The sequence below is a fragment of the Pempheris klunzingeri genome, chromosome 10 (genome assembly GCF_042242105.1).
Source record: "Pempheris klunzingeri isolate RE-2024b chromosome 10, fPemKlu1.hap1, whole genome shotgun sequence".
NCBI lineage: Eukaryota > Metazoa > Chordata > Actinopteri > Acropomatiformes > Pempheridae > Pempheris > Pempheris klunzingeri.
Window position 1 is genome coordinate 18,123,977 of NC_092021.1, and position 13,780 is coordinate 18,137,756.

The 13,780-nt window shown below is 38.3% G+C and overlaps 2 protein-coding genes across 2 annotated transcripts in view; both read right to left on the reverse strand.

Moving 5' to 3' along the window:
• Positions 1 to 635: 635 nt before the first annotated feature.
• slc15a1a (solute carrier family 15 member 1a) lies at positions 636 to 8,183 on the reverse strand. The gene is made up of 22 exons (XM_070837630.1): positions 8,145 to 8,183; positions 7,538 to 7,625; positions 7,128 to 7,269; positions 6,426 to 6,545; positions 6,205 to 6,304; positions 5,174 to 5,264; positions 4,995 to 5,078; positions 4,799 to 4,881; positions 4,575 to 4,661; positions 4,392 to 4,481; positions 4,261 to 4,305; positions 4,135 to 4,167; positions 3,950 to 4,038; positions 3,227 to 3,308; positions 2,941 to 3,060; positions 2,660 to 2,803; positions 2,519 to 2,565; positions 2,213 to 2,320; positions 1,990 to 2,101; positions 1,330 to 1,467; positions 1,087 to 1,194; positions 636 to 935 (listed from the first exon to the last, which is right to left on the reverse strand). The coding sequence occupies exons 2-22, from the start codon at positions 7,542 to 7,544 to the stop codon at positions 723 to 725; spliced, it is 2,043 nt and encodes a 680-aa protein (XP_070693731.1). The 5' UTR covers positions 7,545 to 7,625; positions 8,145 to 8,183; the 3' UTR covers positions 636 to 722.
• Positions 8,184 to 8,811: 628 nt separating this feature from the next.
• The window catches only part of LOC139208812 (dedicator of cytokinesis protein 9), a 73,740-nt gene continuing 68,771 nt past the window's right edge, over positions 8,812 to 13,780 (reverse strand). The window contains exons 51-56 of the mRNA XM_070838561.1: positions 13,013 to 13,159; positions 12,688 to 12,898; positions 11,908 to 12,098; positions 11,703 to 11,803; positions 11,461 to 11,599; positions 8,812 to 10,026 (exon numbers count right to left, since the gene is read on the reverse strand). Coding sequence (XP_070694662.1) covers positions 9,901 to 10,026; positions 11,461 to 11,599; positions 11,703 to 11,803; positions 11,908 to 12,098; positions 12,688 to 12,898; positions 13,013 to 13,159 — 915 coding nt within the window. The 3' untranslated portion in view covers positions 8,812 to 9,900. The remainder of the gene's footprint in view (positions 10,027 to 11,460; positions 11,600 to 11,702; positions 11,804 to 11,907; positions 12,099 to 12,687; positions 12,899 to 13,012; positions 13,160 to 13,780) is intronic.

Genomic DNA, 13,780 nt, shown 5'->3' on the forward strand with positions numbered 1-13,780 from the left:
AGCCATCAGTAGTATCATTAGTAACACCTGTGATTTTCCTACTATGACATGCAAAAATGTTTACAGTGAAGAAGGCCTATTAAATTAATGAATAAAATCCATCTGCTGATGGGAATATGCAGTTGAAAGAATCAAAAAAATCTATTAAATTGACATTTAGTTAACATTATTTTGTCAAACTACAAATTTCATGCACAAATAATGAAATCCCATGTCTGTTTAGCCAGATTTAATATCAGGTTGTGAGACTATGCACAAAAATTACATGCTCAATGCTATTTTTTGCAAAGGATCTCAAGACAAGAATAGTGAATGAAAAACACAAACAGGATTTTATTTATTTTGCTTGCTTGAATATATATACATAATTTATGCATAAATACAAAAGAACAATTACATCCAGTGATATGCAAAGGGTACATGTTAGGAAATAACAGCATTCATCTGTTGTTCTGTTATTAGACCATGGCTAATATATGAATTTGTTGTACTGAATATAATGTTAAACAACTTAGTGTGTCTTGCGCATAATCATTTGGGCATCAAAGTATAAAATATTTTAAACAAACACACATGTGTACACACACACACATACATTATACAGTATCTGTCAGTCTCTCTCTCTCTCTACACACACACACACAAAATTCAGGAATTCTACCCTGTGTTAATGTTAACCATCAGATATAAGTTATGGATAGTTAATCTGCTTTTTAGACTGTTCACATTTTGGTCTGTTTGGCTGCATCTTTCCTAACCATCTCAATCTCCATCTTCTGTGGCTGGCTTTTATCATCCTCGTCATCTTCATTATCTTTCTTCCTGAACTGGGCCTCAATTTCTGTGGGGTCGATGTAGGTGTAGAAATATGCCATAATGGAGAAGATGACACACACTGCAACCAAGAGAGAGGCGAACAGGACGTACTCTGTCCACTGAAAGAGGAGGAGAGAGACAAGAGCGACAAACATGGTATTAGTGCATCATCACTGTCACTGCATGGTGAAAACATACCACAGACACCCACTAGAGATATTTTGTCACTTTTCGTCTCTTTAAGTATTTTTTTTACAGTTTTTTATTTACCTGTTTGGGAAGCTTTGCAAGCTCAGCCACAATCAGTACAATGAAGTTGCCAATGGCAACGGTAAACAACCAGCCTGCTTGTAGCACTGCTTTCATATTACTAGGTGCCTTAAAGAAACAAAAGACAGACACAAAATAAATATAGCAAAACACAAAGAGCATTACACAGAACTATTATATAGTTTGGAGACAAAGAAAATCAAATATCTTTATGTGTGGAGATGCTTGTTCTAACATTTTTACCTGCGAGTAGGAGAACTCCAGACCAGTGACAGAAAACATCACTTCACCAGCAGTAATGAAGAAGTACTGTGGGATCTGGAGGGCCATGTGAACCGAGTTGGGCTTGATGTTTTCTATCACAGTAATAGACTCCTGACACTAAAACAGATAAATGGAAATAAAAGTTCACTTAAGGGCAGTGTTTCTGTGGCTGGATGGATTTTGACTGATTTTGCAAGAGCATACAATACAATACTTTCATACATTGTCTATTTGTACATTTGTACAGGTGTGAGACTGGTTCATTCTCTATTTTACTTATTGTAAAAAAAAAAAATCCCATGAAAAGACTAAAGACAACAAGGCATCAATCCAGGTCTGTGACACTTTTTAAAATGTAAAAATGGGTTTCAAAAGTGTAGTTTCATCTCCTTTGTCACTCAGACAAAGGAAGATATTGCATATTTTGTGACAACTCTAAATTGTGGATTAATAAGTTAATAATATTTTTTTTATATAAGCCATTTATAAATCTAGTTAAATAGTTCTCAACATAATCACAAATAATACCAATCACACCAATAAATAAACCTAATATATCATCTGTTACCACATACAGAATGATCTGGCTTAATTTGCTGACAGAAATTCACAATATCAAAAATGATATGTGAAACTTACATTTGGTCCAAAGTCAAAATTTCTGGGGATAAAGAAGGTATATGAACTTCCAAATCCGAAGACCCTTCTGTATTCACATGACTGTGAACCACTCTGTATGGTGAAGCTAGACCTGATCATTAGAAGGAAAAAGGAAATCAGCTTAATAAAATTTTTTATTGCTTGCTTGAAATAATGGTGTGTAAAAACAGTGAGTTAGTCAGGATGAAAAAAAAATCCTTACTTTCCGTTTTTTATCTGTGAGTAGTTGGAATAATACTGTGGGTCAATTAGTCCAAAGTAAACTGTGGACGTTGAAATGTTCACCACTATACTCATCCCATTTACAAATCTGAAATAGGTAGATAATGAGCAAAAATATTACAGCAAGAAAATGTATTTACAATAATTCCTTTATTTTCACCAATTTAGTCTGCAGATGAAGATTAGGGCTGCGACTTTATGATTTTCAGTATTTTTATGTGATAAGAGATAAACAATTGATTGATTATCAAAATACTCAACAATTCATTTTTGTAATTCAACTTACCGGATCTCGTTGCTGCCCTCCTGTGGCTTGGAATTCAAATCATTGGTCTGAGGAAATAAAACAAAGGATGTTGATTAATTTAAACATTAAAAAGCTTCTTGTGTGTCTTTATGTTCATTATCTTTTCTTCTTCTTACTCACCAGCAGCCATTCATCAGTAATGATTGCAGGAATGAGAAGAGTTTGTCTCTGTCCCATGACCATGGAAACATTTCTTGTCACTGCAGGACTGCCTACTGCAACGCTGATATTTTCTGCTTCAAATGTAAAGAATTCATCACTGGCCTGCAAAACAAAGAAATTGTTGAAACAGCAGTAAGACTATGTATATATGAATATTGTGGTTTTGGGCTGCATGCAACTGATTTTCACTGAATTTTAAACCTGTAAATCCCAGTTTGTGTTACTGTGTGAGGACATACCTGAGCTGCAGAAAGTACCAGAGGCTCTTTGCCAGGCAGATTAACTGTCACTGGATTACTGCCCATGTTAAGTAATTTCAGCTGATTCTGGTTGGCAGATGGGAAAATGGGCAATGTTTCCTGAAAATTAATACAGAGAAGAAGTGAGCACTTGTCCTTATTCCAGGTCTTCTTTTTATGCCCCTGCTAGCAAAGTTATAGCTTTAATTGTGAGTTTGAAATAAACGAATCTCTAAATTGCTGAGCATTTTACAGGATATAAGGAGATGAACTGTTTTCTACTTACATCAATTTGAATCTGAACCACAGCGGCGCAGACAAAAGCTATAGCTGCCATGATCATCCCCACTGTCATTCTTTTCAGAGGTCTGTTGATTTAATATAATAATTACTGATTTGTACAAAATTTGACAGAATTACAATACCAAAAATCAAGTCTCAATTCTTCCACAAGAGTACGTTTTTTTCAGACTGTGTAAAGTTATAATGTACTGAGATCTGCAAAGTTGAGCTTTTCCTCTGCCTTGAGAAACACATCGGCCCTTGTAGCTGACCTGTTTGTGCGCACTCTCTAAATATCAAGCTACAAAAGCTAAAAGCTAAGTCCAGTTAAAATAAGCTACTGGCTTAGCTTAGCTTAACTGGAAACAGGGGAAACAGCAAGCCTGGGTATGTTCAATGCTAACAAAGTCTGCCTCTTTAAAGCTCACAAATTAGCACATTATATACATTATTGTTTAATCCGTACAAAAACCAAAGGGTAAACATGACACATAGTAGTTTTATAGGGGGTTATGTGCTGGATTTCCTATTTCTTTATGAGGCAGTATTGAACATGCAAAAAAAAAAGGAAGAAGAAACTGTGGGTATTCTGAAATGGATGGTGCTTTTATTCCAAAATGGACTGTATGTATATATTTATAATATGTGTGTGTGTGTGTGTGTGTGTGTGTGTAGAGAGAGAGACTGACAGATACTATATGAGCCACTAAGTTCCAGCAGTACTTACGTAAAGTTCAGGCCACATTTTTTGATCAGAGGATAGATTACACTGTCCATGATAGGCACCAGAGTCAGGATCAGAATGGGGTTGACAGTCTTTCAAAAACATAAATTGAGAACTCAATAAGAACTGACAAGTGAGAAGTGCAGTGCATCAGTCTGAGCTAACGTGATACAAGTCTTTTACCTTACCTGCATCTGATCGGGCTGTATAACAAGTTGACCCTGCAGACACAAAGAAATTATTAGAGCATGAACACACTGCTGTGGTTCATTAAAATATACAATATTTATAACTGGTTTTATCACACAACTCACAAAGTTTCCATCCATGGTGGTGGCTTGCAGAGTCCATCTGGAACCCTTTTAGAGACGCAAAGTTTAGCACAGTTTTCACGAAAGTGAAAAAGTGATGTTGCCTTTTAAAAGAAAGAATAACTTCAAGATACCTTTTGGTCAAATAGGGTCCAGAACATCGGAAGTGGGATGTATAAAAAGAGGACCTTCAGCACCATTTTGATTTGAGCAATGAGGAGTTTCTACAGCAGAGACAGACAGGATATGAACTGCTGTTGCTCCACTGACTCAACACCGTGTTAGAAACTTAGAGAATTAAATAAAGTGAAACTTACATCATATTTTTCCTCTGCCCAGTCCATCCAGTGCTGCCTCTTTGGGTATTGCTTGCTTCTGTGCTTGTAACGGTTTTTAATGGCAAACTGATTGAGGAGGAAATTGAAGGAGAGACATGTTTTTTAGAGAATACGAGAATATCTTTTAGTAAAACACTAGAAGCAGCAGTTGCTACACATTGATGCAGAATGTGTTGATGCAAAATAGTGCTAATGAGACTCACCCCAATACATTTACACACATCCAGCATGATGTTTCCCTGCGGTTCAGCTTTGTAGTACATACCACTTCCAATGATAAACACCACTGTAAATTACACCACAGGCATAATATTGTTATCAGTTATACATTGTGTGTATTTCATCGTTCTATTTATGCTTTATGTTTACAATCACAGTCACTGAATTGGCACGACATACCAAGTGCCACCACCATTAGAGCTGCAGGGACACCGAAGGCCAGAGAATAACACTTCTGCGGAACGTGGATGCCACATTCCTGAGCTGCAGATGGAGACAAACAACTATCATGAAGGTTCGCATGCACTCAAGTTTATGGCACTGTTGGTCATAAACTTTATGTCCTACTCATAACCTACCTCTGAGGATCGGAGTGATAATGGTTGACAGGAGACTTCCACCATTGATGCACAGGTAGAACACGGAGAAGAAAGTTCTCCTTTGAGATTCCTGCACAGAGCCATAAAGCAGCGACCTTTTATCATGTGTTGCATGCACATTGTTCAAAACTGAGCATCATGTGTAACCTATTTCAAAGTTGATATTTGTGTATATGATTTCAAATGGTACAACCAACGTTTTTTTAGCTATGCTAGTGACATGGCTCTAGGAATGGCTGTTAGTCCACTACCTCGGCCCAAACTGTAATAAATATCTCAACATCTATTAGATGTTTTGTAGTGAAGTCTTGTACAGCCATTCTTTGTCTCCACAGGATGTATCCTAATGGCTTTGGTGATCTGCTGACTTTTGCTCTTGCAGAGTCATGAGGCTGAGTTTTGTGATCTTGAGTGGATTGTCATGAAATTTGGTAGACACATTCACGGCCCCTTCAGAATGAATCAAATTTAAGAGAATACTCCACCAATTTAGCACGCAATTTGTTGCACTAGTATTACATTGTTGAACTTGAGATGTGCAGTTCAAAAAACAAATTTTACAGCCAATTTTCTGATTATTAGCCAAAAAAAAAAATCTGAATTTACTTGTCAACAACTGGCATCAGCATGTTAGCATTGTTACTGTGAGCATGTTAGCATGCATTTCATTTTAAAGCACAGCTTTGCCTCACAGAGCCACCAGCATGGCTGTAGACTTAGTCATGTTTTAGGTATTTTGGGGCATTTTTGCCAATATTTTTGTGGATACTTGAGAGTAAGCAGAGCGAGAAGAGAGATTGCATGCAATAAAGTAACAGAACTAAGGATGTTGCATTTACATGTTAATTATTTCGCTAAAGTATGTCACTGTAGAGATTGTCATTTGTGATTTTGGGCTATCCAAACAAAATTTGACTTGACTTGACAATGCCTTTGTTACCATCAAAAGCTAAATATTAGAGGAAAAGACTCAAGCTTAGGTACGAACAGAAGTGAACAAATGCTCTAACCTGATTATCATTAAATTGGTCTCCACCAAAGGCAGCAACACAAGGTTTGATGCCGCCAGTGCCAAGAGCGATGAGGAAGAGACCCACCATGGACATTGCGCTAAATGTGAGGAAGAACATGTGCATGAGCAGGGAATATTTTAGAAATATGCTGTGCCAAAAGTTCAAAAGGCCACATCACGGTTTGATTCAATTATTTCTAGAGTAAAATAGAAACCCACACATGAAAGGTCATGTTATCTGGTGTCCCGTCTCTGTTCGTGTCAGTGATGTCATGGATTGCACTGACAGCCATTGTAATTTGGCCAATCGCATAGACAATGGACAGGTAGATGATAGTCCTGTAGAGGATAGAGGGAAAAGGATAGTAATGTTAAATTAAGCACAAAGTGTCATTGTTCAAAGCAGCTAAAAGGAGTTTTTAACTGGTTATTAAACAGTAATAATGATGCCTCTGTAGATCTGCATAAGCAAACAAGACCATCAGCGAGAAGATTGGCTATTCCTATTTTGTTGTCCTAAATATCCCCAAGCCCAATCCTCTATCAATCCTCACAAAACATGTTGGGAACCTTTAGCAATTTATTATATTTTATCATACATATGTTTTTAATGTAAAACATAAATCCAAAAATAAACGAGTCATTGTATATGCTTAATAAATGAAGTGGAGTTAAAAAGTGCAGTGTTTTCTGTAATGTTGTGTAGTAGAAGAATAAAATATCAGAAAATGCATATACTCAGATAAAGCAGACCTACAAATACCCCAAAATTGTACTTAAGTAGGCTACAGTACTTACACCTCGTTACTTTCTACCACTGAGAGGCAGACATCCTTTAAGTAATTACACGTTTAATGACAAATCAATTATAGCCAATCAAAGTCATGCATTAAATCAGTGGAAGTTGAAGCAACCACTCACTTGAACTTTCCCAGCCAGGAATCGGCCACAATGGCCCCGAGGATAGGGGTCAGGTAGCAGAGAGCCACGAAGGTGTGATAGATGGAGGTGGCCAAGTCATCGTCCCAGCGCAGGAAGTACTTAAAGTAGAGCACCAGGACAGCTGTGGACAGGCACGTAAAAATGTCAGCTTCCTCTTATTTCACACTAACTGCACACAATCAGCTCTGAAATGTTCGCTCATGCTGAACGAGTCCTCTGTTCTGATTCTTGCCCTCCAACAGTGTTACAGTTAATCAAATAAATCAGTTTAATAATGTGCTGTTAGAGGAAGATCGGCTAAAATATCCTACTCGGTTAAAGTCAAGGGAGCGTTGTCATGGTGACAGGAAGAACCACATAGTCAGGGTTCTAGAACGCAGCCTCCTCACCTCGCATTCCATAGTAGGAGAACCTCTCACAGAACTCATTCACAACGATGAAGAAGATGCTGAGCGGGTAGCCACACACCTCCTTACTCTAAAACACAACGCAGACACAGTGTTCAGGGGTGGTGGGAAAATTATTACACACCATTTAGTTAAGAATAAAACAAATAAATAAATCCAAGTTATAGGCCTGCATTTACAATTTTTAAGTAAAAATATAGAAGCATCAACAACAAAATCTAAAAAAAGTGGTCATTATGCAGAATGGTCCATGTCAGTGTTTTATCACTGGATCATCATGAATAATGCATTAACATGTAAGCAGTATTTTAATGCCGTCATTGCCTGTGGTAGAATTACTTTTAATGATTTTAAATGATGAGTTTAATCTGTAACTTTGCATCATATTTTCTAAATTGATGCTATGTTTTATATGTTCTGAGATGTGGACCTGAGGTATAAAGTGACATAAAATGGAAAATAGCTAGGTATTTAGTTGACAAGGCGTAAGGCATATTGACATGGTTGCTCTGTTCTTATGGATTATCATTTAGCTTCACTTAACGATTAAAAACTGCACAATAACCAATAAATTAATTAGATACGTTACCTTCCCTTTGCTCTTCTTCCCTTTCTTGGGATCTTCCTTATCTGTGTACAAGATAAAACTGGTTTAAATAATAGCCTGCGTTTTAGTAAATGGAGAAAAATACAGTAGCCTATTAGTTATTTCTCTGTCTAAGTCCCTCTCTCTCTCCCAGTGTTTCGGTATGGCAGGACAAAACAATCCAGGAGCAGTTAAGAGTGTGCAATGATTTTTCTTTGTTTGTTCTGCCTTGTCCCTCTGATGTTTGCATATTCTGCTCTGGAATATTAACTTTTGTAGATGAAAACGCAGAAAAAAAAGTTTCAAACTCACCTGTCATGATGTGTGTGTGAAGCAGTTGCCTGTTTTCTGCTGTTGTTTGATATTCCTGCAGGGAGCAGTTGATAATTGATCCTTCACTGTTCAGTGGTGGGAGTGAGAGTGTTTCTTAATAGTGCTTCTTATTAGCCCTTGATCTGTCTTCCACACTGCTGACTGTGTTGCTTTTATGATGGGTGGGAACACGAGATATAGGCGATAGGGAGTCAGCTATGATCGGTCCGTGACACCTCATAAAAACTATGAATTCTATGAACTTCATAACTCAACTAACTCTGGGAATAAATGCAAGAATAAACTTTTAAAAATCATGAAAACAAAATTGGGATTCATGAGTTCAAGTGCAGAGAAATGAGTGTATTTTATTTGAAAGAAAAGCATTAGGGAACATCTCTGTTTACAGCAGAACAGTGACCTTGCGTTAAATAAAAATAAAAATTTAAAAAAAAAACCCATCGCTGCCCACATATAAAACAATTTCTTGAACATTTTAAAGAACACTAAAATGGTAAAAGCTTCATATTACTTCCACAGTAGGCGTAGTGTCTGGTTCCACACCTCATCGCTTTGGCAAGAAGGTGAACATCATCTTTACAGTGTATGAGCCCCACACAGCAAGATACTTTGCAAATATTGCACACACTCCTTTTGTTATATACAGTTATAAACAACTTGGAATATACTTTTCGTATGCAATGGCTTTAAATATCTAAAAACGCTCCCATTCTAAGACATTGAAGTGATTTAAGCTTGAATGCTAACATGAGTCATAGGAGGCCATTTTGCAAATTTGCATTTTTGTAGAAATATAACTTCATGTACAGGTAAATGAGCGTCGATGTTTGCAGCATATACTGTTCATCAAGACATCAATACAGTGGTTTATAAAAGTGGAATACTGTACATACAAAAACACAATGTGAAACATTATCAAAATAAACAAAAATGGGCTGTTGGGAAGGTGGTGGGTGTAATGTAATGCCATGCATATTAAAGATCCCAACAGGAATGTCTCCATGGAAAATACTGCACAGGCCTTTCATGTGCACACAGGTGAGGGAGAAGATGGTACATATATATCTCAACGCGCATTATCTCTGGCCATGAGGCAGAAACAAAGTCTGTCATAGGCAGCTCTGCATGATCCCCTCTCTTGTTGCCCAGGTCTCAGGCTTCACCTCAGTGCTGTCACAGGAAAGTTTAAATTGGCCACATCCAATACAGTTACCATGCCGTGTGCATACGTTAAATAGGTCCAGTGCCTCGATCATGGTTCACTGAGAAAGGTGGTCAGAGTTGTCTGTGCTTTTGCCAGTTTCCCTCTAAGCTGACTGAAAAGAATCGGGGTCAGGTTTAGAGGTGTCAATATGGCAAACACTGGCCTGGGTGCCTGGTTGGCGAGTTTAGAGGGCGCTGAGTTCAAGGCTAGCCCAGCCAAGCATCATACCACAGAGGAAGAGCTGGGGATGCCCTGGATGGTCGTAGTGGTTGGCGTGCCGCTGATGGCATTAAAGATGTGAAGCGAGTCTGGAAGAACGCTCTTCATGCCATCTTCCACAGGACTGATCTGGAACGAGGAAAAAGTGTGATATTCACAGATATTCACAGATACCATCTCAGATACCTTTAGCACCTTAATTTCTGCTCTGAAAGGAATAGTTTGATGTTTTGGGAACTATACTAACCACTCACATGTCTGTACAGTAAATCTGAAGCTACAGCCAGCTGCAGGTTTGCCTAGCTTAGCAAAAAATCTGGAAACAGGGGGAATTTGTTATCTTTGGACGCAGCCAGGTCAGCTGTTTAACCCTGTGCTAAGCTGAGCTAACCAGAAGCTGGCTGTAGCCTTACATTTTACCATACAGATATGAAAGTGGTATGAATCTTCACATTTAATGCAGGATAGTGAAAATATATATTTTCCAAAATGTCAAACTATCTCAGTCTAAAAACCCCTTTCATGAAGATAAATAGATACAGAAAACAGAAAATAAGTAGGAAGTAAAAACAACCAAACCATGTTTTGCATGCATGTATGCAGAGAAAATACATGTCAGCAATCCAAAAGAGATGCATTCATAAGTGATTGTTGGTCTTGCCAGCTGCTGCATCATGTTCATTGTAGAGGGAGGACAGGTGGGTTTTAAATTTTGAGTTTTGAAATATCAGGAGTAGGACTTATTAAACGATTAATTGATTGCCATGTTTTGCCAATTTCCACGCAAAAGTAGCAAATATTTCTTGCCTCCAGTGTCTCATTGTGAGAATTTGTTGCTTTTCCTTGTCTTATATTACAGTAAACTTTCATCTTTTGTGTTGGACAAAACAAGACATTTGAGGACAGCACCATGGGAAATTATAATGGACCTATTTCACTATTTTAAATAAGCATAAATCAAGAGTATAATTGGCAGAATCATCGGTACTGAAAATAATTGTTAGTTGCAGCTCTAATTAGGAGAATTGGACTAGGGGTATAAAGATAAGGCCTGCCTGTGATCTGCTCAGATTACTTTGCCAATGTTTTAGTTTTAAGGTCAAGAGATGGACTTTAGCTGTAGCAGATTCTATTCTATTCTTGTAACGTTAGGCAGTTTAAACCAATTACAAAATAGGACAGATTCTAGAAATATTATAAATGTCTAAACAAAACAACAAAAAAACAAAATAGAGGCGGGCCATGAATTACTGTAACATCAGGATTTCTAATGCTAAATCCCACAGCAATGAAAATGTAGAGTAATATCAGAGAACAGATGCATGTGTCTGGCATGACCAACAATTAACAACTCAGTTGTTATTGTGTGCTGGTGCCTCTTGCATTACCATCCAATCTGCTCATGTCAGCACAAGGGAAAAACAGAGAAGGGTGTTATCACAGAGTGTGTTACCAATCACATTATCAAACACTGAATGACTGTTTTATGTCACATGCCAAAACTGTTGTTAGTACTGCCAAAAGTAATTACACTGATACTCAAATTAGTGATACTGTACTTACTTGCTCATGCATGATGATGGACAGCTCTCTAGCTAAGTCTCTGTAGTTGGCTTTCATCTCATCGTGATATTCCTGCTGGTCCTCTTTTATCAGACGCTCATTGATGCCTAAGCCGTGGCCGCAGGCCTCCACAAAATGCCTGCTCGCAAAATAGCATTAAGGTGTGTCAAAGCAGGACAACACAAAGTAGTAAAACTTGATTGAGATTTGCGCACACATAAGCTGTTGACATCTCATCTCACCTGAACACCTCCTTCAGCTGTTTCACCTTGTTATCAGGATACTTCTTGGCGCTTGCATCGTCCAGAAAAGCTCTGGCATATGCAAGCGGTCCGGCATTTACCTGTGGGACAATGTAGGAGCCATGTCATTTTTGTTTTCATGATCATTTCATTAAGTATGTTCAGTGTGTGTATTTGTGTCTGTGTGTGGACAAAATTCAGGCACCTGGACACTGATGCTGCCCTGCAGTTTGAGCTGCAGACGGATCATGTCTACCTCACTGGAGGAGCAGAGCTGTTTGATCTCGGCCACTTTCTTGCTCATCTCATCGATGGCCACCTCGATGGGGCTCAGATCAGTGTGGTGTTGATACATCACTGCGATACGTTTCTTTACATAGGGGAAACAATGCGTGGCTGGGGGACAGAATCATGATAAGGAAAAGGTGAAAAGCTTGCCGTTTAGTTAATGAATCTTTTCTTCTTGCATGTGCTTTTCTGAGTTTTACAGCTCAGGATCCACTCATACGTGGACTGTGCATCCTTTGAACGCTCTCAGATCATAAAGATAACGACATCAGGTTGAACTTTAGAATCTTTTGTGCCATAACGCCGTAAAACTGTGATTAGGATTAGGAAAAGTCCTTGACAGAGAGCTGACACATTCAGAATCTAATCAAAATCTTTCATTTATACACAGGACCTTTCTGCTGAGTAATGTAATGCCTCAACCACTGATACCCACGCAACAGCCTTCCACATGTGTATTTGAAGCCTGAAGGGTAACTACACAGAATTTAAACATCAAAATCAGTTTACTGGTGATGAGGAGAACTTTTCAGTGTAATCAGTCATCATCGTGGTCGAGGTAACAGCATTACCTCACTAATTTATCTCTGAAATCTCTGCAACTGTTGCACCAATATTGATGTTATTTTTGAAATAGTACCCCTTTAATAGCTTATTTTATGTGCCACTACCACCTTCAGTACATTGGGTTACCTACTGGTTAGTATAGTCCTGCGTTTGCACTGCTCCTCCACCCCGCCCTGCTTTTTGCCTGATATGGTGAAAGGCATCTCAAATACAAAGCGACGGATGTTGTGGCTCTTCTCGAAGTCTGTCTTCCTGTCCACCAGCTCCTTTTCCTCCAGGTAAGGAGTCACATGTGTCACTTGGATATACGCATACTTAGAGTCCAGGTCTTTGGGGTTAATCTGTACAGGGAAAATGTGTCATTACAACAGATCAGTGGCACGTTTTATAAATCTTAAAAGCCTCTGGTAAAAAAAAAAAAAAAATTAAATCTCATGATATCAACAGAGTCTTACTTTTCCAGAGTCCTGGATCATCTTCACGTTTTCCTGCCCGAACTTATCAGAGTACAGTTTGAGGAGCCTCTGTGATATCTCTGACAGGGGGGTGAATTTGGGTTCTTTGTAGATGTACTCCTTACCATCTTCATCTTCAAAGAATCCCTAAAAAAAGATAAAACATGGTTGGAACGAATAAAAACAGTGTGTTTATCTGGTAAGATATAAAGAAGCAAACAGTGCCACATCAAACATACATACATGGGCTGTGAGTGGGAGTCATTCTAACAGTTTGTTAAAAGTAAAATACTTTTTCAGTCTCAGCTCCGAGCTGAAATGTTTGGCAGACTCCACAAAAACACAATCTTCTATCTAATGTCCAAGCACAGACACAAAAAACAAAAACTCCACTGCAAGACATCAACTAGTGTCAGTTCAATGATGTGAGACAAAACCAAAGGACAGAGGTGGGGGCACGGATTTCACACGGTCAGTGGGAGTAGTTAGATTAGTCACTTGTCTTGTATGTAAATGGTCAAAAAAAGTCCCATGAACAGAAGGATGAAGCCATGCATTTACCCAGTGAGAGATTAATCCTACTACTGGCCCTTCAAGGGTTTCCTACTATGATCAAGACAACACTGAGGTTGGAGTAGAGGAGGAGTTAAAGGGCTAAAAGATAAGTAATGCACGTGAAAGAGCACCAACTGCATTAGTAAAGGAGCACTACACAGCCTAACACATCACTGCAGTCCAACTGCAATGTTGGCTTTCATATTTATTTAC

Excerpts from the sequence above, each read along its gene's own strand:
- slc15a1a (XM_070837630.1), bottom strand. Across the intron at positions 5,265-6,204 it reads ACCAATTTAATGATAATCAG|GAATCTCAAAGGAGAACTTT; the intron begins GTTAGAGCATTT and ends GGCTCTGTGCAG. Across the intron at positions 1,468-1,989 it reads ATTTTGACTTTGGACCAAAT|TGTCAGGAGTCTATTACTGT; the intron begins GTAAGTTTCACA and ends TATCTGTTTTAG.